At 40.7% G+C, this 21397-nt stretch overlaps 1 protein-coding gene across 1 annotated transcript; it reads right to left on the bottom strand.

Moving 5' to 3' along the window:
• Positions 1-332: 332 nt before the first annotated feature.
• Positions 333-21323, bottom strand: cylda (cylindromatosis (turban tumor syndrome), a). The gene is made up of 16 exons (XM_061068132.1): positions 20991-21323; positions 18251-18793; positions 16543-16851; positions 14665-14770; positions 13755-13856; positions 9461-9849; positions 7971-8136; positions 7745-7886; positions 6855-6977; positions 6659-6750; positions 6481-6547; positions 5820-5952; positions 4396-4504; positions 4044-4162; positions 3445-3661; positions 333-2647 (listed from the first exon to the last, which is right to left on the bottom strand). The coding sequence occupies exons 2-16, from the start codon at positions 18740-18742 to the stop codon at positions 2463-2465; spliced, it is 2751 nt and encodes a 916-aa protein (XP_060924115.1). The 5' UTR covers positions 18743-18793; positions 20991-21323; the 3' UTR covers positions 333-2462.
• Positions 21324-21397: the final 74 nt, after the last annotated feature.

The raw sequence follows: 21397 nt of genomic DNA, 5'->3' as shown, positions 1-21397 counted from the left end.
TATATAAACTGATTATACAGTATATTGTATATACTAGTAGAGACATTCTTCTCATCTATCAAAGTTACTAGTTCAACAGTAAGTTCATGTTAAAGTGATACATTGTTTGTAGTAAATGTGCAGTTTCTATTTTGCAGTCACTCCAACATGTCAATGTTTGTTTTAATAGCAACACTAATTATCTACTGTTTACGACAGGTCAAGCCACGACTCACAGATCATGTATAGTAATATTTACTCCCCTCTCTGCATGGTGGCCTCTCACTGTCATCAGTATGGCTGTATTGTTTAAGTGAAACCGTCTTTTTCAGAGAGAAATACACACAACATGCTGCTTACCCTTCAAAATGGGCTTTATTTTGTTAACATTTACAGGAACATCACGGACATTAATTTCCCACCCGTTACATACTGTATGTCTATAATGTACAGATGCAACAGAAAAACCTAAATCATCTGCTCCGAGACGTCTCTCACAGAAAACAAGGTTCCAGTCAGCGATGAGCTTCAGCCGTGCACTAAACAAGGTCCTCTGTCTGAATCCCTGGGACAGTGGACACTCACAACTACATGGACGTTGTCAGCTGGAACCCAACTTATAAAACCCTTTACATCATTTCCTTTAGCTTACAACTGAGTCCATGTTTAAGTTGTGACTTTGAGCAAATGCACGAAATGCTGATCCCAACATCTGCGATGGGTCGATCGGTTTGATCCAATGTTGTGAGATTTATTAAAAAGAACCAACAACTACTTCATATCTCAGGGTATAGTTGGTTTACGTATATTCTGCAAAACTGGGATACAATGGATCAAGCTTTTAATTCTTTAAATACATAGACATGGAGACCCAAGGTTACCAGCCTCGTGCCACTTCATTTGCAATCCTCTGTCAACGCCACACTGTTCCGACGTTTCAATATTAACATTCAGTAGTTGCTTTGAGACAGCGTAAACTACAAAAACTCACTTCAATATACAGTGGACAAGGAGTACCCAAACCTTACAGTGTCTTTAACCCCTGTGTCGTTTCTTGAAAAGGGACAACATGAGTTCTGTAATATGATTAGAATATAATAAATAATAATATCTGAACACAGTTCATTAGTTATCTGGCGAATGGCTGGAAACATGTCGCATCTTCATGAAAAGGCAGCGAGTCGACACTTGCTCCACTTCACCCGCAGGAAGTCAGAGACACCATGACCGGGCAGAGAAAAGGCTTCACGAACATAAAATATAATTTAGATTTAGTCATCAACACAACGAGACTAAAAACACTGCATGTGAAATTCTTCACGACACACACACACACACACACGCACACGCACACACTCTTACTTCCAGTATTTCACCTCATTGACCCTACGAACGCATGGAGTGCTCCACCAGCCGAGCATTACAACAGGAGCCATTGTACAAGTCTCCCTTCATGCATTTATCTGGCATCTACTCTGCATTAGCAATGCAGCCCATTCTTTACAGCTACAGAGGAGAAGCGCATTTGTATTCTGTAACACAAATCTCTGAAGTCTCCCCAACAACAAATTTGCACTCGCTGCCACTTCCAATGGCAGAGCAAAAAAAAACTAAAGAGCAAAAACCTAAATGTTTCCTATAAGTCCACTTGGGGATAGAACAAAAGTGCAGCATTGGTTGAGTACGACTATAATATATATATATGCAGTAATGACGTGAGACTTTTACAATGGCTACATCTGTTTCTGCAAAACATGTACAGTAAAGACATTTACACAGTGTGATGGAGAAATATGTAAACTGTTTCACGAAGAGCAGGATGGTCTTAATGCAACTGCACAGTAGATTCTACACTGATGTTTTACTACCCGGAGAAATCTATGCTACTGAGAGAGTTTACACAAGTGTTTCTGACAGAACACACAAGCTGGACGAGGGTTTGTGCGCTGATCTGCTTCCTGAACCTGGCGTCTCCCGTCTCTTACAGTGATTAAGAAAAGCAGGACTCCTCTTTTCTTAAGGTAAATGAGGTCTCTTGTCTTGTTTTTGTTGCATGTTTTGTCGGCCACAACGTTGCAAACATGCCCCCCCCCCCCTTCTGATCCTCCTCCTTCCTCCAAGAAAAGGGAGGGAATCTTCATAAAGCCTGCTTCGTCATCCGCCGCCAACGCTCAGCTGTGAGACACAGGGAAGCTACATAGGACTACATGAAGAACACGACATTTGAACTAATGCACAGTGCAAATAGGCTTCTCCCCCTCTTTCTTGCATCTCCACAACTTCCGGAAATGGGCAGGCATTGAGGAAAGGTGGGGTGGAGAGGGTTAACTCCAGACAGCCCCCCTGCTGGCAGGCAGCCTTTCTTCTTTCAGTTTATTTTTGTATTTTTTGGTCTTTCTGGGAATCTCCTGCCCTGGGGGGAAGGGGAGTTGGTGTGGCTGAGGGCCAGGAATGGAGGGGTTGGGGTTTTGGGGGAGAGGGTTCTACTTGTACAGGCTCATGGTCGGGCTCTGGTACATGCACATGTAGGCGTCGCACAGCAGGCGTCGGGCCTGGCCCTGGATGCTCTTGGGGTCCAGAGCGTGCAGCTCCTCTGGGGTCATCTTCAGGTAGGCCTCCACCTCTGGACAGGGAGACACCTGCGGGATGTTGAAGCCGTTCTGCCCTCCTGCAGACACACGGGTGTAGGTGTTAGGAACAATAATAAAGCATTTGTAGCAGACAAGTCTGGGGGAAATTATAGTCACAACTAATTCTTGTTTTTTAGAAAACTGTCCTAGAAGATATAAACAGCTTATTGATTTCCAAATAATTCAAAGGATTTTATTTCCACCAGTTAAACTTAAAAGTTTTTGCAATATTTAAATGAAGTAGCCACTGAAGCTGAAACATTACTCGACTGATCAATTAGTCATTGACAAATAATATAAAATATTGCAGTATTTATTGAATAAGAAACTAAAAGTTATATTCAGCAAATATTCCAAACACAGCTTACTTCCTGTTTCCAACTACTATCATTCTGTATGTGTTAGATTTTCTTTTTTTAATTTAAAGTATTATACAGTATTATTGTCTGTGAAATTTTCACTCATAGTATCTATCAAATGTAAACATTAATAAGAAAATTAATTTGTAATCAAATTAGATTGGAGCTAATTGCAGTAGAGCAGTGTGTGTTAGATATGCTGTTTTGTGAAATTATTAAACCTTAAGACATAGTGTCTTAAGGTTACAACTAAATGTGCAAAGTTTAATATAAAATTCCAAATAACACTAATTTAAACTGAATGAAGTATCTGTGTAGAAATAATTAACGAATGGATTTCTGAGGCATCGGCTGCATCCCTCAGTGTAAATTATCTGACTTGTGTTGCACTCACAAGTTCCCCTGACTAACAACTTCATTGCAAGGATCAGTTTGATGTCATAGCAAACAGAGCATCTAGAGGCAGCGACACCCACCATCACGGTCCGCCATGCTGTCAAAGAAGAGCCAGGCTGAGTCTGCGCTGCCGTACTTGACGAAGGCCACGTAGTGACTGGTCTCGATGCACAGCACGGCGAACAGCTCCATCCTCTGACGGGGGAAACTGCCCTGCCGACCCGTGCCGTCTTGCAGCTCCTTGGGGACGGACAGTTTGCCGTGCCGATGGGTTTTTCTCCTCGGGTGGAGGTGAACCTAAATCAGTGAAAGCAGACACACCGTCACACACACACTCTTACACACTCGTTACTGTGGCCTAATGATGGGTTCAAAATGTGTGAAACAGAGAATGACAGAAAATGAAAGCTTGAAAGTACATTTTAGGATTCATACTACCAGATAAGCAAAGTTAATTTAAATGTAATATAATTTCTGTAAATGTGACTATTTGCTAGTAAAGAAATTAACAGACCATGTGTTACAATCTACTGCTGAAGCCACTGATCTGCTACATAACTTCTTCATTGACACAGTGCGATTCCTTTGGATTTGGCGCCCCCAAGTGGATCATTCCGACACAGACTTTTCAACTTATTTTTGTTGAACTGGTGTTGCCACAATGCCCTCTGCTGCTTACCTGTGTATTGCACTTTTCACAGAACTGTTTGATCTTGCCAGCGGTGATATCCCCGTCCTCATAGCAGTCTCGACACTCGTACAAAGCCAGGCCTCCGCAGATTCGACATTCCCTCGGAGCTGGATGATAAAGACACGTTCCTTTATCATTGCTGACAAGTGTAGTTCTTCAGTTAAGAGCAGGTTTGTAAAGCAAGATTCTTTTTAAAAAGGTTCCTTCATCTCAGCTGAGTTGCAGTGACAATGACGGTGAGATTTCATTACCGAACGCCACACAGCTCTGAATCACCATTGATCGGCAAAGTACACACCACACTCGCACACACAAAAAAAATATATTGGCCACAACTCACTGTCTTCAAGGAGGTCTGTGATGTCTAACTCTAGTGAGGGGAAAATCTTGTTGAACATTTTGAATTCCTTGCCGAACCGGGGCATCTGGATGATAAGGCAGGAGGGAGCCTGTGAGGATGTGAGGGACAGAGAAAGAGAAAAACGAATAAGTCATCAAAAAAGCAGCTGAGGACATTTCAGCAAAGATCAGCCGCACAAAGACTGAGACCTGAAGACAAGCAGCTGTGTACTTGATATCCATCACAAAACGATGTCTTATTAAGTTAAGATAACTGCGACAGACATTCTTGAGATTTTTATATATAATGTCATAATAGCATTGTAATATTATGAGAATAAAGTCATTCTTGAGAAGAGTCGTAATATTATGAGAACAAATGCCCTGATACTTGACGTGGTGCTGATGTGACGAAATATTAAGTATTTCAATAATTCTGAAACTTGTACTAAAGTACAGCTCAACAAATAGTTCCATATTCCCTATTTTCATATATCCCCCATCTTAAATGACGCACATCCAAAATTATGACTCTATTCTAAAAGTCTCAGATTTAGTTCTATTTTAGGTGGCCGAAAAAATTCAGAAATAACATCAAAGACTCATTCTCTGAAATGGATCCTAATCTTAATCTTGGTTTAACCCTTTAAAATTTTTTATATTTTATTATTTCTAACATCATTTAAAAAAAAAATCTTATTATGTAAAGCACATTGAGCTGAATTTAATATTATGAAAACTGCTATAAAAATGTTGTATTATTATTTATGACATGTAGGTAAATGAGGATATACAAGGATCACAGCTCATGGACTTTAGTTCTCATAACCAGCATTTAAACAACCAAGAAATTCACTCCACATTTTTGAAAAACAAAATAAATATTTACACACCAATGAACCCTAAGAAAAACTACACACGTAGTCTACTACTCATCTTTCAATAACAAATAATGAACACAAGGTGGAGCCAATCCACCTCAATACCAAATGCTGGGGATGCTAAAAGTATACTCACAATATTATTTTGTAAATAATAATAATAAAGTAAATATGTATCTTCAAATTAATTTAAAAAAGTGTAAAATTATATATTCCTTTCTAACCACAGCCATTCATAAATGAACCATAAATTACACACTCAGTTCATATCATCTAAAAATGTTATCCTCACACCCTTGTTGGATTTATTTTGAACGGTAGTAATTATCATAAATTTCAAAGCAGCCTGTACCTACACAGCCTTCATAGGAAATCACAGCAGAATAAGATACGAGACGCTGTGGGAACCTATGAGCTGGATACGAGTGCTCCAAACCAGAATACATCTATTATCTAAGTCTGACAAATAAAACCACAGCAGCGTATTATACCAAATGTTCTACTTTACTCATCATGACACATATGTAACCAAAATTAAGTTCACCTCTGCAAACTTCAGGTCACTGTTGATGAAGGACCACTCGAGGAGCTGCTGGATGGTGGGAACTCCCACCTTGTCCTTCTTGTCCATGAAGATCTGGTAAAAGTAACAGTCCTGGACTTTCTGTCCTGCCGACCTGGAGAGTTTGATTCACAGCTTCAGTTCTCACAGGACAAAAATAACACAATATCAATGAATTTATTATAAGTAATTATATTGTATTAATAATTTGTATTATTATTATTATTATTGAGATGAAGACATCTCCCTCTCTGAGACATAAATTATAATCATTTGACGTACAGAGCCTCAAACAAGACCATTGATGCAGATTTTACAAAATGACAAAAATAACTACTACACCACTTCTCCCTACACTGTCAGTGTGTGACTGTGTAAATATAGATATTACAGCCTGTTACATTCCTGTTGTTGGCAGGGATGTGAAACTATATTTGCAGAGTCTGATAAATACTGTCTACTTCACACCATGTCAAAAATACATTGTGGTTTGTGTGAAAATAAATAACTATATCGTCAACTATTTCAGGAAGTTATTTTGCTTAGGAAACTAAAGCATTACAAGACAGAAGTTAATAAACTGTAATAGAATTCAACATTACACTTGTATTGTGCCAAAGAGGATTCTAAGACTGGACCTTACCTTAGCTTGAGCAATGGATCCACCCTCAGTATGTGATGGAAAAGGATATTGAGAAACTCCTCAGGATCTGCAGCACAAAATGTGCTTAAATTAGAATTGAATCACTTGGAAGTAACTTCAGAATAACCATCAACATCGATGAGACATTACTGGACAATCATCTTTGTCATTCTTCTACCTTTTTCTTCAGAGGTAAACCCAGAGGCAGCTTCTACTTTCTCCAGTATCCTCCGTAGCTTCATCACTTTCGTGGCACAAACATACCCGTGTCTGGAGAACAAAGACCGGGCAAGTTACGAGCTAGCTGATTGTACTAGTAGAGTTTGTTGCACAACCTGTGACACCTGCATGTACAAAACACCACTGGGACTTACATGCGCAGGGGGTTGACTATCTCTGTGCGTAACAGCTCCTGAGTCTCTCTGTAATATTCTACGTCAGTCTTTGATCGTGGCCTCAGAAGAACCGTGTCCAGTACAGAACTGAATGAAAAAAGGCTGCAGAACAGAATAAACAACAGCGGCATTAAAATGAATGGATCCTTCATCTAATCTAATCCAAATAAATTATGGTTAAACAGTATTACTTGGCAAATCGTCAGAAATGAAAAAAACAGATATCAAAAAATATGAGTTTTGTAAACTTGTAAACTGTGTTGTCAAAGGCTCACCCAAACCAATCTGCATAAGAAACGTTCACTGCCCGATGACTGCTAGAGTTGCATCAGCCAATTATGTAATTTGGTCTGAAATAAATACTTTGTCGTGTTTACTACAGTCCTGTGAGGACCATACACTTTATTTAATTTTCTTTCAGACGACTTTATGTATTTAAGGTTATCAGGACATAGGGAGGTAGGAGGATTTAAACAATTAAGATAGTGTTGCTTCAACGTCTTATCGACCCAACTAAGTCTTTCTATGGGAAACACTTAGACTAATGAAACACTTAGAATTTAAAACTCAAGTCAAATCAGTCAGATCATATTTAAAGGGGTCCCCTGTCATTTGAGTAATTTCTGTTGACTGCTTTGTTCAAAGGCCTTTAAGCAGAAACACCAGATGTACCACTGTCATGGAGCCAGCTCACAGCCCCTCTCAGACTTAAAACAGTTTACTAATAAGCCCCTGCCTCCGGGCAAACACAGCAACTGCGGGCAGAGGAAGCACCACATAGTCAATCAATATGACGGAAGACGTAAATATAAAATGGCAAACGCTTGTAGCTGATACAGTATTTACTGTTAGACTTAAAGAGCACTGACCAGAAGAGAGTTGAATCCAGGTAGCAAGAGTTGTAGTGGCCCTGGATGCCTTTCTTTTTTCCCACCATGACATCCAAACCATCGTGCTCTGTGCGGGGGGGCGTGTTCTCATGTACAACCTCACTCAGGTAACCCCCAAATGCTGCGTACACAAACATTGTACAAGGGAAAACATAAAGCATTGAGTTTGTGTCTTTAATAAGCTGTGTTCCTGGTCCTCACTCACCGATGGAGTTGCACCTCTCTATGGGGTTGGAGGAGTGGTGCAGGGACGGGAAGCGGGAGTCGGGCCGGCAGCACTTGAGCTTCACAAACAAGGCTTTTTTGGGTGGGCAGGTGAAGTACCGCGTGCCTTTGAAGGTTCCGTCAGTGCAACCAGGACACTCTTCTTCCTGAAAGTGAAGGTCGAGTTCGGATCAGCTGCTGCCTGTGTAAACAATATTACTGCATACGCCTACATTTATTCTGTCTGAAGCTGCACTGATCGGGTTTCAGGTACTTTTGGAACTGACTTGTTTACAAAATGTCTCAACGTTAATTGGCTTTTAGTGACAGATATTTTAGACATTGCACTTTACACAGGACGTCTAATAACATCAGCATTCAGTTTGAAAGAAAATGTGCTCACGAAAGATGCTTCTTCTTACTTTGCCGAGTCATTTTGTCACCACAAGATTGGTCAGCAGCAGAGAATCCATGAAGGCACTATACCAACAAACTGTCAGGTATAAACCCCACCATTTAATCTGTAGAAATACCAGGTGACAATGTGTTTTTTGTACTAATTTTAAGACTGGGAAGTGTCTCCCCTGTGTCCAGTCTTTATGCTAAAACTCAACTAACTAGCTGCTGGCTTTAGCTTTATATTGACAGGTCAGATATGGGAGGTAGATCTTTTTTTCCAACTCATGGCAAGACAGCAAATTAACACAATTCCCAAAAAGGGAATATAATTTAGGGCGTGGAACATTTTTACTATGTTATTTAACTGGTCCTTAACAATTGAAGCAAAATGAACAATATTTATTTTTCCATATCTTCAACCAAGCTATTCCAAGCTATTCCAAGCTAGATCTTTTAAGGGAGGAACTACCGACATCTACTGACGGTTCCTAGGTATGACAACAACAATGGCAGCTCTTAAAGAGGTTAGCGTAGTAGCTGCTATAGCATAAGTATTTCTTTATTGAAACCAGAGCAAAGTACAGCACTTTTCACGACTGGCTTTGACAACCAGTATAGATGGTGATAGACGGATTGTGTATACAATCACATGCCAACTATATATTTAAGTGCTACCCTATTCTAACACTTTTCAACACAGCCTTCCCAGTTTGGTTCTGTGTAACAAACCATCTGGTGCATCAGAGTACTATTTAGCAACAGAAACATTAATCAATTAATATGAATTAGTGAATGGCGGCTAGGATGTGTGCGTTGTGTGACTCTTTAAATTGCAGAAACAAACGACTGAAGTACGACAAAGCACAACAGTTATGATGTGAATAGTAAAGAAAAGAACGCCCGAGCCTCAGTAACACAATCAAATGTATTACATTTGCTATCAGTGTGCAAATAATGTTTTGTAACACACTGTCCCCTGAAGAATGTCTTTATCATTTGTTTCACCAGTGTTATATACTTTCTGTTAATGCTTTTCCTCAGCAGTGACACTGAAAACTAAATCTAACACCTAACATTGCTGAGTTGTCTCACCAGCTCCAGCCCGGCGAGAGGCTCCGGCAGGCCAGGAGGCAGACCCACCCAGCGAATGACACCACACAGAGGGGGGTTCTCCTTCACCTCTACCAGAGAGCCCACCTCCAGACCTGGCTGACCTCGGGGAGGCGTCGGCGGTCGTGGTGAGGGAGGAGCAGCGGGCGACGGCGCCTCAGGCTGCTCTCCCATCACCGACTGGACAGAAAGGGAGAGAGGCCCATGGCTCATGCTGTCGATGGGCCCGGTCTTCCGGTTCAGGCTAAAGGGCAGAGAGTGGAACTTGTTGTCACTGGACAACGAGGCAGAGGGTGGGGCTCTGGAGGGCGGGGAGGATTGGTTGAAGTCGGGGGGCGTGTCAGTAAGGGATTTGGCGGGGTCCTCCCCAACTGCAGGAAAGAAACCACAAAACAAACTTAATATCTATGTTACAGTACAGAACACATCATGTTATTTAGACTGTTTAGAGATGTCAGTCTTTCAAGTGTTTCCTGTTTAACTGACCTCCTCTGGATCAGAGTTTGTTGCAGAATGAACAGAGATAAACCCTAGATCATGCTGCTGCTGTTGAGGCAGAATGTTGTATAAGGAGTAAGGGTAACTGTGATAGGGTGTACTGGTATACTGTAGAGTGAATAGTGCTGAATCACTGAACATTACTATACACCGGTCCACCACAGCTGATCCACAGCTTGGAATGATGTATAGAAGTACTGACCATTTGTGAAAGAGCAAGTTTTCACCTGGACTCAAGCTCCTGGCCTTAGTGTTAAAATACCGTTAGTGGACATGTGATGTCTGCTGTGCAGACTCATGTTTCCAGCGTATGCAGCCCTGAAATATGCCTCTATAATTTTCAGCTGACAGTCCGAGAGAAAGAAGAGAAGTTCTTTAAATGTATGTACGGTATCAAAGGACTTAGTGGAACATGTTGATTTCTTAAACCACAGATAACCACATTTCAAACCATAACCACATGTTTGTAGAAGACGAGCATCATCATTCATGTTTGCAAACTACATCAGTTTGGTCAATACATACAAGCTAAAGCGTGGATTACTTTCTTGATACCACAACAGCATCATAACCACAAAGACAAATAATTCAAAATAATGAAAATGACCCTCAGGAATATGAAGGTGATGACACATTCACAGGATGAGTGAGCAGTCAGGCATGCACCTCTGCTTACTGCTGTAACAGTATATTAAATGACATGCATTAGAGCTGATATATTATTGCAGGGAATCAAGTATTGTGTTTTGCTTTGGTATAAGGTCGCATGACATTATAATCATAATCATGCTTTTTCAAACTTCTTTCTTTTTATATTTTCTGGATATTTTGAGAAGTTTTTGCAAAGTAATCACATTTGTGGCTCCGTGATTATTAGAATATTTATCCACAACAGAGAGTTGAACATCTAGAGCTCCATACATGTATAACACACTCAGTCATAATCTGCCTCTAAAATGCAAAATACTCTTTTTTTTTTTACATAGTTCAAAGACTTCACAAATGACACATATTGGAGTTGACATGAAAATGGAATAAACACTTGTGCCCCCCCTAGACCAATGGAAATACTAAAACACAATGTGCAGACTGAATCCGTCAGTCCCAACCCCAGATATAAAGGCTTTAACTAATGCTTTGGCTTGCAAACAGTGTTATTTAAAAAAAATATATATTGTTTAACTACATCTGCAGCCAGAACAAGACAACAGCCAGTTAAGGAGTAATTTGCAGCCCTGAGCATCATTGAAAGCCTTATGCAACACCAATTAATCCATGCAGGTGGATGTGACACGAAAAAGGTGATGAAGGACGAGACTAGTGGAGGGTTTTATAGCAAGCTACTACAACAAACTACTGACTCTTGTTTTTCCTTTTTCCTCTTTTTCCCCCTCAAACCATGTCCGGGGCAAACATGTATTTAAAGCTTGCACCTTCTTGTTGTTATCCAAACCTTATAATGGCAGATTGAACAATTTGGGAGTTTTTCCCCAGTTATTACATTTTGTAGTGAGCTCCCATTCTCCCACCTGAATTGGTAAACCTTTTTTATGTAAGTAAGTATGAGCGTACAATTAGATTAGTATGATAAACTCTGACAATGTTTTCTGGAGCATTTTATTTTTCTTGCAGATAAAATACTGTTCGATGTGTCATACCACACCGACTCTGAGACGTCGATCAATACGCAGCTATGTCTCAAAGTCTATCTATTTATCTGTTGTTGTTTTGTTTTTTACAGACCTTGAGAGGCAAACAGCCAAACCACACATATATCCTATTTGGTGCACAATGTGAGACTGCAGTAGATCAAAATGCCTGGTTGTGCTAAATATAAATTTACAAAAAAGAAAAAAGATGAATATTCCCGTTGTTTCTCTGTTATTCATCTAAAATATACCTCTTCTGTGTCCTACTGAAAACTATTTTGGTTCATGGATCAGATAAGTTGTGTTGGTGGTATTTCTTCTATAAGCCTGCATATTGAAGACATCTGACTACCACTGTTTCAGCGCTACAGCTCTGTGTCAAAACTAAATCTAAAACAAGCATTAGTTATAATTAAAGTTATATCAAATTTCAGCAGGTTTTATCAAGTGAAACACTTTGTGAAGACAATAATGAATTAGGTTTAACAGGTAAATAAAGTACAACAGATATTAATGAATATTAGAGTCCTAGAACTACTTAAAATGTCAAATTATCTCAAAAACTACAGTCAGAGACGTATCTATAATCTTTGCCACAGCCAAGTGTTTGTAAATTGTCAGCTAAAAGCTCTTTGGTTGTCTTGTTTATTAGAGAGTAATAACATCCGTGTCATTGAGAAAGAAAATCATCAACACATAGACACAGAAACTCTGAAAAATGATAAACTTTCTGTACTTTAAAGTTTATGTTATTATAAGAAGACCTTCATTATTGAGACTTTAGATTTATTTCAAAATCATGAAAAACCTAAACTCACATAATAATAATTCAAAAACACTGAAGATCATATAAATATATTAGGTACCAATGTATTTTTAGAAGGTGGGAGACAGGTTCCCTACAACTGTACCAATCACTAAAACTATCTACACTCTGCCCTGCTATTCTTTTGGAGGAGACTTTGAGTTTATGTGTGATGGCATTTTAACACTATCCAGCACCAATAAACGTGAGCCTGAGCAAAACCAAGGAGTAGGTAGCTTGTTGTGAACAGTAGCTTGCTGGTAAGATGTTTTGACACCCACGAGTACCCAACTTTTACCTTCATCAATGTACCATGTGCTTTTGGATTTGGACTGGGCTGGGGGGTCAACAGAGCTGCCATTTAAAGTATAGTAAAATTCAGACTTGCTCCTACTGCCACACTGATGACCTAATCCTGTAAATCACACAAGTACAAATACAAAAGATAAAGATAAGGAAAACATGTATGCGGCTGCCAGTGTGTGCACGTGTGTGGGAGTATGTTTTTGTGACAGTTTCCACAGCAGAACAAGTAGAGATTCAAAAAGGGTAGAAAACCTAAAGAAAAAAATAATTTAATCAGCTCCAGAAAAGGAGCCATGAGAAAAGAAGAATTCAGTTTTAATTTAATGAGAATAAAGTCATATTATTACGAAAATTTACGATAAAAAAAAGTCATATTTTGAGACTAGAGTCATAATATAGTGATCATAATATCTCGTAATTTTACAAGAATAAAATAAAGTATGCAAAGAGGTCTTTCTGTGTCCAAAGTGTTGAACTAATCTCAATGTTTCTTGAGAAACTACAAAAACCTCTGAAGAAGACAAAGATTTTACAATGAAAGCCTCACAGTCGACCACTACCAAACATTTCCTCCTCCACAAAAGAGGCAATTTCCTTCAAGTCCGTTTAGTCCTTTCTTCAGAATAGACTCAGTCTCTTGCACAATCTTTTAAAAATCCTGCTACTTATGATAATGTGACGACGAGCCAAAAGACTTAGTATTTTGTCATTTGTAAAACCTAAACTAAAGTATAACAATTTAACTATGGCAACAAGTTGATCTTCTAATATTCCTACTCTAACATGACACCAAGTCTAAAATTACAACATTACCCTCATAAATTTATGACTGTTTTTCCTTGTAATATTACAACTTTATTCTCATGATAATACACAAAACACTACAGATTTTGTATTTCCTCTACGTGGAAATTGTTTGATGCATTTTTCATACACAATGCAGAATCAGAATCACAACCAGACAACTTGTTAGAATGCCCCTTTAAGAGTTACTACACCAAACAGTGCAGTGCAGTACCTTTGCTCTTTGGTTTGCTTTGGCCAGAGGACAACTTGTCACTGTTGGTGCCTCTGGGGGCAAAACTGTGCTTTTGCAGCCTTTGGTCCTGCATGGAATATTCTGTATGGCCCAGAAATACACACACATTAGACAGAAAACAATAAGTATAACACAACTATGCCTAACTTTTAACCACCACTCACAACACATATTTCATAGCTTATTTTTCACTGCAGCAGGGTGGCAAAAAAACAAACTCTTTAACAACACTCTTTTGCAAAATATTATAATTGTGTTTTGTAAAAGAAATGTTTGGTTTACATCACCAAAAAATGTGTTTGTTTTAGTTTCCATAGCTACAGGAAAGATACTTACATGTATGAGCTAACTAACTGTATATTAAAATAATTTACCACATGCAATGATGTGTTTTGCTACAGCCTCTGAATAATGACTTAGGTTTCAACATTCAGCCTTTAATGAAAGTCAGTAGACATGTAGGAAAGTATAGTTTTCTTCCTACAAAGAACAACTGTCAAGCATCACAAATTAAGAACCAATGAAAACATTTTTTTGTCTAGTCAGTAGATTTTACAAAATACTTGCTGAAGCCCGTCTACAAAGTGCAAAAGAAAGGGTCTCACAGAGAGATGTCAAATTTTCCCAAATTAACAAAAGTTGGAGAGGCGGCACCAGCACACATAAACAATTCCTGAATGTGGAGAACAAAGAGCCCGAGTATCTCACTTGACTTTCAAAAACAAGTGAGCCATCAACACAAAAGGCTCTCTGTTCCCACTGCGAGCAAAACACAAACTCAGAACGCTCCGAGCGAGCTCAGTGTTGGTCCGAGAGCTGGACGGCTGAATATTTTTTTGATGACACACGCACATGGCACAAAAGCAGGGACAATTACTAAGTGACTCACCTGGCATCACGTCACAGATGGGGACAAGTCGAGTGTGTTCCAAACTGGCAAAATTACACAGCAGCTTCCCGTCAATCACACCATCCCAGTCCCCGATAGGATTGTCCTGTAAGAGTTGGAGACATGAGAACCTCAAAACGCTCTCAGACACTCTGCATCTCTTTAAAACAACCTGGTGCAGCACGTGCTTCTTCCCCTTGTATCTTCCTGGTGGTTAATCGAGTCTGTTGACTTTAGGCTCCACCTAAAAATAATGCTTAAGCTTGATCCTCTGTATCGTGATGATCCAAGAGCCCATCTCATCTTCTCCGCACAAACAACAGATCGTCCACCTCAAGTCCTACCACCCAAAAGCACTATGTCTTTTCTCCGCGAGCACAACCACGCTATTCCTCTTTAGTTGGGAATCCAGGACTCTGCTCCAGCGGGATAGTCCAAGAAAAGCATGAGGCTAGTGCCACCTGCTAAAGAAGGCAGGGCGAGGCTGGACGCAGAGTGAGGCAGAGCAGTGGGCTCTCCTCAGCTGCCTGCTGGCCCCTTGCCACGCTGTTGGGTCATACAGCACTAAGTCTTTACCTCACTGCCCGCGTGACTGCCTAGCCTTTGTGTGGGTGGCTCAGATGCACTAAGTGGGCTGCTGATGCTGCTGCCGCTGCTGCTGCTGCTGCTGTGGGTGCTGCTACTAACGATCAGCAGTCAAATGCCTCAGTTATGCGTTTCAATCTCTCTATGACTACAATACCACACACGCCTGACAACAGTAGTCATAGATACCAGCTACTGTGATCCTGCAGGCAACAAGACATGTTGCCTAAACTTGCTGAGAACAATCACAACAAAGGATAAACTAAACCACAGAAAACCTGGCATACATGGTTACTCCAATAATTTGTCCCATATTGTTATAGCTGATATTGGGCATGTGGCCACACTCCACTGACACAATGATATGATAAATATTGTTTAAACAACATCCGAGAAGGGAGTGCATGAAAGAATGTTTGTGATGTCCTCTCACGTCATCATTAATCAGTATTTAGCTAATTTATGTAATAGTTAAAGGGACGGACGTTAACACTAAAGAAGGGATGGGAGCATGTTCTGTAGATTTTAAAATATTGGTGCAAGTTTCCCCAATTCTTTTTTCATTTCCTTTATAAATTTGGGATTGAACACTTTACTTGCAATGTCGGCCCGCTACAGTAATGACACCAAAACCAAAAATGTTGCCGTGCATCCTGCATGTGACAAACATTTCTGACTCATGTGCAAAATAATTTTTTGAAATTATAAAAAACCAACAATGAACTTGAGAAGGAACAATTGGGGGAATTAATATTTGTTGTACTTATTAACCAGTTGTATGTAGTTTGTTTAATCAATTCAACAAATCACTGACTAAGCTCTTTCTTGATCAGTATCAGTTGCCAGGCAAACAGACCAAGAAGTTAATAATCCCTATCAAAAATCAGTGCACCACATAACCACGGCATTAAATCAAAAATGTGAAGATTGCATTCCAGATTTTTGCACAGCCCAAGCAAACAATGTGAAACATGTTAATTAGTGCGCTCCAGATGTTCTCTTAAGGAAGCTGTTTCCCCATATTTCCAGTCTCTGAATAACCCAGATCCTATATAGATCTAGCAAATTGTTTTGTCTGAGCAGAAGTTTAAGGTCACTGTAATGTTTAAAGTGATTATTTTATGAAACAGAAACGCAGGACAAATTCTAAATTGATTTTTGTCAATAGCTTAATCAATTCCCATTGCTGGTATTAATGACACACGCAATTTTACAACCTGTTATTGCATCTTTCAGGACATAGATTTGTGGGTACAATAAAATGACCTACTGGATGTGGAGAGTCTCACTTACCATGTCAACTCCAACATAGAACCCCAGGCTCTCATTTCCTGGCAGCAGGTCACAAAAAATGATTGTGCCTCTCTCGGGTCCGTCCCTGGTCTGCACCAGGACCCTGGAGTTGATCTCCAGTGGAGGGAAGTCCTGGTCCTCTTCCACTAGATTGACATGGTCCACCTCTAGCTCGCCTGTGCCGTCATCATCATCCTCCCAGAGTTCAAGCTTGTCCAGGGCCACAAACACGCCGCATTCATCCTCACAGCGGAAGAGTTGGCGGCCCTGGTAGGAGCCCTCCGTGAAACCTTGGCCCCGGCCCTCCTCCTGGGAGAAATAAGTGAAGAGAGTGAAGCAGAGCTGGAGCAAAAGATGTTCAACCTATTGTCATAAAAAGGAGGGCAGGTAGCGAAGCTGCTTTCTCAGCATTTCAGAGTGAAGGGAGGTCGACATCATGGAGCTGTGAGAGCATGTGATCGATTGCTGCAGCCGGAATACAACTTGACTTACTGTGATGATAAAAACATTAAAAAATCTAGAATGGTACGAGATGTTCTTATGACCCTTACTGTAACATATTGTGCTCCTTTTCACTGATGAGCCATTTCGATATTAAAAGTCCCATATCCATATGACTACTGGCATTTATTCACATAAGAACAAAGTGATCTCTATTTAGAAAGGGTGCATGAAATCAGAATTTGGTCAAATGCTTATGTGCAAACTCTGAGACCTTCATACTAAGCTCCAGTTTGAATGCCTAAGCTCCATCAGCCCACTCAAGAAGAAGACAGCCAGACTCAGAAGAAGAAACACAACATTGTGCTGCAATAAGCAACCCTTTGTATTGTGTGACTTGTTGTGCATATGGAACAGAATGAATGGCATGACATTAAATAATCAAATGTTGAGGTTAAAGAAATAGTTCAAACAAAAATGAAAATGTTATCATCTGCTTGCACTTGTCAGTAAAACACTGCAGCCTTGTTTCCATATTCACAGAAATAACATTAGACAATTCCAAAATGTATACGATACAAACTGTGACAGTGAGAGAGATTCTCACTGTGAAAGCAACAAGTGTGAATATTTCACATTTTCATTTGACCTCAACAGAAAGAATCTGGATGAATAAATCTGGAAATACTTTGTCCTTCATTAGGCACATTAGGGCATAATTAAGAACATTTTATTTGGGTAACGCGAAATCCCCTTTTTCAGAAGGCTCTCAAAACACAAGCTGTTTGTTTTGTTTCAGACTAAAAGATTGTTTAAATTGTGACCGGCTAGTTACTGACATTCAGTTTAGCATATCTCTGACTCATGCCATTCATTTTACTTTAGGTTTCACTAGTGCACCTGTTGTTTTTAATCTTCTAGAAGTTAAACGTTTAGTGTGTAGGGTTTAGGTGAAAGCGATCTATTTGCTGAATATAAAACAATCCCAGTGATGTTTTCACCCTGTGTAATCATCTACATTTTAGGAATTATAGTATTTTTTACCCTAGAAAAGGCCCTTTACATTTAAATACTTTAAATACCTTTAAGGCCGCCATATTCTTCACACTAGTCCTTTACAGAAGCAATTTGTCTTTGTGAAACTTTTATAAAAAAACCTCTATACTGGAGTTAATATTTCTATTATAGGGAAATCCTCATGAACAATGAACACAGGAAACACAAGAAAGGCATCTACTACAGAGTCAAACAAAGCAAAAGTTCTCACCAGCAGCTCGACTCCAAACCAGATTCCAGAGAGGGCTCTGTCAGGGAGCAGCGAGCCCTTGAAGCGGACCACACCAGGCAGAGGTTCATCCCCTGAGCGCAGCTGGACGCGCACTTTGGAACCACAGTCAATATCACAGCAGCGCACTAGGCGAGAGTTGTTGCAGAGCAGGGCGTATCTCTCCTCACAGTTGGTAATGGGGAACAGCAGCTCAGCCAGCTTCTCGTCCAGCTCCTGCACATCCCGCTCGTCCAGGCTCAGCACCACATTGGTCTGGTCCAGAATGCGGATGCTTTTCTTGCCTTTGCATTGGGGCAGAGTTCGGCCCAGGCTGTTGCGCTCCTGGCATGCTTGGCCAAGACTGCCACGGGGGATCCGCAGGGTCTTCTGGGGAGGTTTCTCCACCGTACACTCCTTCACGACCATGTAGAAGCGCCAGTCCTCCCTGAAGCCCCCGCTGGGCTTCTCCTGGCTCCACAGGACAGAGCTCATGGCTGCATGCTGGGCAGGAGGTCCAACATCAAGGCAAGCTTGGCCTGCGATCTGTGGTAAAGAATAACACACTTAACCATCTCTAAAATAACTTTAAGCTAGGAGATCAATACAGAGATGTAATCAAAATAATAACAGCAAGATTAGTTAGCTGGAACTGTAACTAGATCTATAACGCTCATCCTTTGAGGGTCACAGAGTTAGCTGGAGCCAATCCCAGCTGACTTTAGAGGCGGGGTACACGCAGGAGTGGTCGCCAGTGTATCACAGGACCAACATACAAAGACAAACAACCATTCACACTCACATTCACACGTACAGAAAAGGTTGAGTCTCCAATTAACACATATGTCTTTGGACTGTGGGAGGAAGCCATAGTACCCAGAGTGAAATCCATGTAAGTAACGACCATTCCACCCTGACTTTCCACTGTGTTTCTTCAATCAGTTATTCTTGTGTAGTATATATTTGTACAACTGCATAACTCCTTCATGAGCACAGACTGAAAACAAGTAAGAATAGTTATTTTATTTAAAATCAGACAGGCATATACAACAGGAAACAGTTTCATCAATCATTCGACAGATTTCCGACAAGACAATCTGAAATGAGGAACTATTAACTATGACTGAACAAAAAATATAGGACACAGGATACAATATGATAACGGGGAGGTATATGAAATAATGAAAAGGGCGCTCTTCAGATAAATCCATAATGTACTGGGTGATTTCTACCCTTTAACCTCTAGTACAGTTTGCTTGTTGTGGTTACTTGTGTATTCAGTCTATGAGTGAAATGTGATAGCGATTTCCAGTCATCCTTGTGCAGTATGATTAGGGTTGTAAAGGGGGCGGAAAGTTTCCATGGGAAGTTTAGCATCCTGTACACTACAGCAGGGCTATTGAGGCCTGCTGTAGTGTGCAGGACTAGTCAGGAAAGTTTCGATGATATTACTGGGGGAAATATATTAGCATGCTGACTGAGGATTGTTCATCTGTTCATCTAGCCTATTTCCATTCATTTATCCATCAATTGTAAAATATGTTTACAGACGATTCCAATTGTTCGGCTAACTATTTATATCTCTGGCAATGCATTAGCGTTTTTTTTACAAACTTTTTTCTCATCTTATTCTTCAGAACAATGCCACGTGCACTATCTCATGTGTGGAGACATTTCACCCGATCCAATGTAGAAGGAAAGGCTGTGTACATTTGCAAATACTGTGCAAAGACCTATGTTAAGAATGACACAACGATGCAGAAGCATATAGTCAAGTGCCCAAAGTTTCCTCAGGGCTCAAATCAGCCTATGACAAAACAAAATGTTTATATTTATGTCTGTTTATGTCAAGTAAATACAGTTAGTATAAATTACCCACAACCTTTCCAGTTTATTCCCGTTAATTCCCGTATATTCCCGTTAATTCCCATGGAAAGTTTCCAACTTTGAATATTCCTGGAATTTTGCAACCCTAAGTATGATTGTCTTTAGTACTTGTATAGGATTTCTATAACTACTTAGTTTGTATTGAGACATTGAGGACGAGCAGATAGCTGAGTATCTCTGACACGCACGGACGCAGGCACACACACACACACACACACACACACACACACACACACACACACACACACACACACACACACACACACACACACACACACACACACACACACACACACACACACACACACACACACACACACACACACACACACACACACACACACACACACACACACACACACAAGTAGGAGACGAATGGATTTCCCCTGATGACACCTCAGATATGATGATCAATCACCTGACACAGTCAAGAACTCTGTCGGTCCGTCATTCGTTTCAAACATGACGACAGATGTAAACCTGGTTGTTTTAGGGACGTTTCATCAGCGCTAACATCACTACAACACCAGAGGCTAACGAATAAGACACAAGCAGGACATTGAAAGTGATTTCCACCTGAACCGGGCTAACGCTAACCTGATTCAACACTGATTTAGCTCCGTGTTTGAGGCGATGAACACACAGACGTGCTAACAGTTTCCCGTCTCCCTCCGTCAGCATCACTGACAGCGGCACCATGCCTGGTTTTCATGCTCCTTTCCCCTGACAACCAGAGCAGCGGTGTGTCATCACCAGGCAGGAGCTGTCAGTCAGAGGCCCTTCCAGAGAGGGAAGTAGCCAACGCACCGTGACATGAACACACAATAATAAACACCAATGCTAACGTCCCTCTTACCTGAGATACACCTCCCTGCGGTTAGAGGCTGCAGCTGAAAGTCATTTCAAATGTCCAGCCGGTCAGATACAGGCCTCTGGAGACGAGCTGGTTCCTCCCGTAAAGCCAGTTAACCTCTGATTAGCTCAGTGGCTAGCTAATGCTAGCGCCCTAACCAGCTAACTATCAGGCTGAGGTGAGCCCGGCGAGGTGGTCGACAGCGGGCAGGCTGCCAGCGGACTGCCCCCCTCCACGGTGTGCTGACAGCATCTGGATAAAGCTGCTCTCCGCGGGGAATAAGTGGAATAATAGCCCAGTGCACCGCTACGGCTAACAGATGTATTATTTACAGGATATCACCTCACTAACATGACTGCCTGACGTCATTGCAGTCGCTCACAGCCATTGGACGTGCGCTGGGTTCTCGG

Source organism: Limanda limanda, chromosome 3 (genome assembly GCF_963576545.1).
Source record: "Limanda limanda chromosome 3, fLimLim1.1, whole genome shotgun sequence".
Taxonomy (NCBI): domain Eukaryota; kingdom Metazoa; phylum Chordata; class Actinopteri; order Pleuronectiformes; family Pleuronectidae; genus Limanda; species Limanda limanda.
Note: the sequence above shows the minus strand (reverse complement) of the source record. Positions and strands in the feature narration are given on the sequence as shown.

What these genes read in the sequence shown, in the direction of transcription:
- cylda (XM_061068132.1), bottom strand. Translation starts at nt 18,742, where the DNA reads ATGAGCTCTGTCCTGTGGAGCCAGGAGAAGCCCAGCGGGGGCTTCAGG. An exon ending in ATAGTCAACCCCCTGCGCAT is followed by an intron (nt 6,751 to 6,854) that starts GTAAGTCCCAGT and finishes TTTGTTCTCCAG; the next exon opens with ACACGGGTATGTTTGTGCCA. An exon ending in GTGACCTGAAGTTTGCAGAG is followed by an intron (nt 4,505 to 5,819) that starts GTGAACTTAATT and finishes ACATCCTCACAG; the next exon opens with GCTCCCTCCTGCCTTATCAT.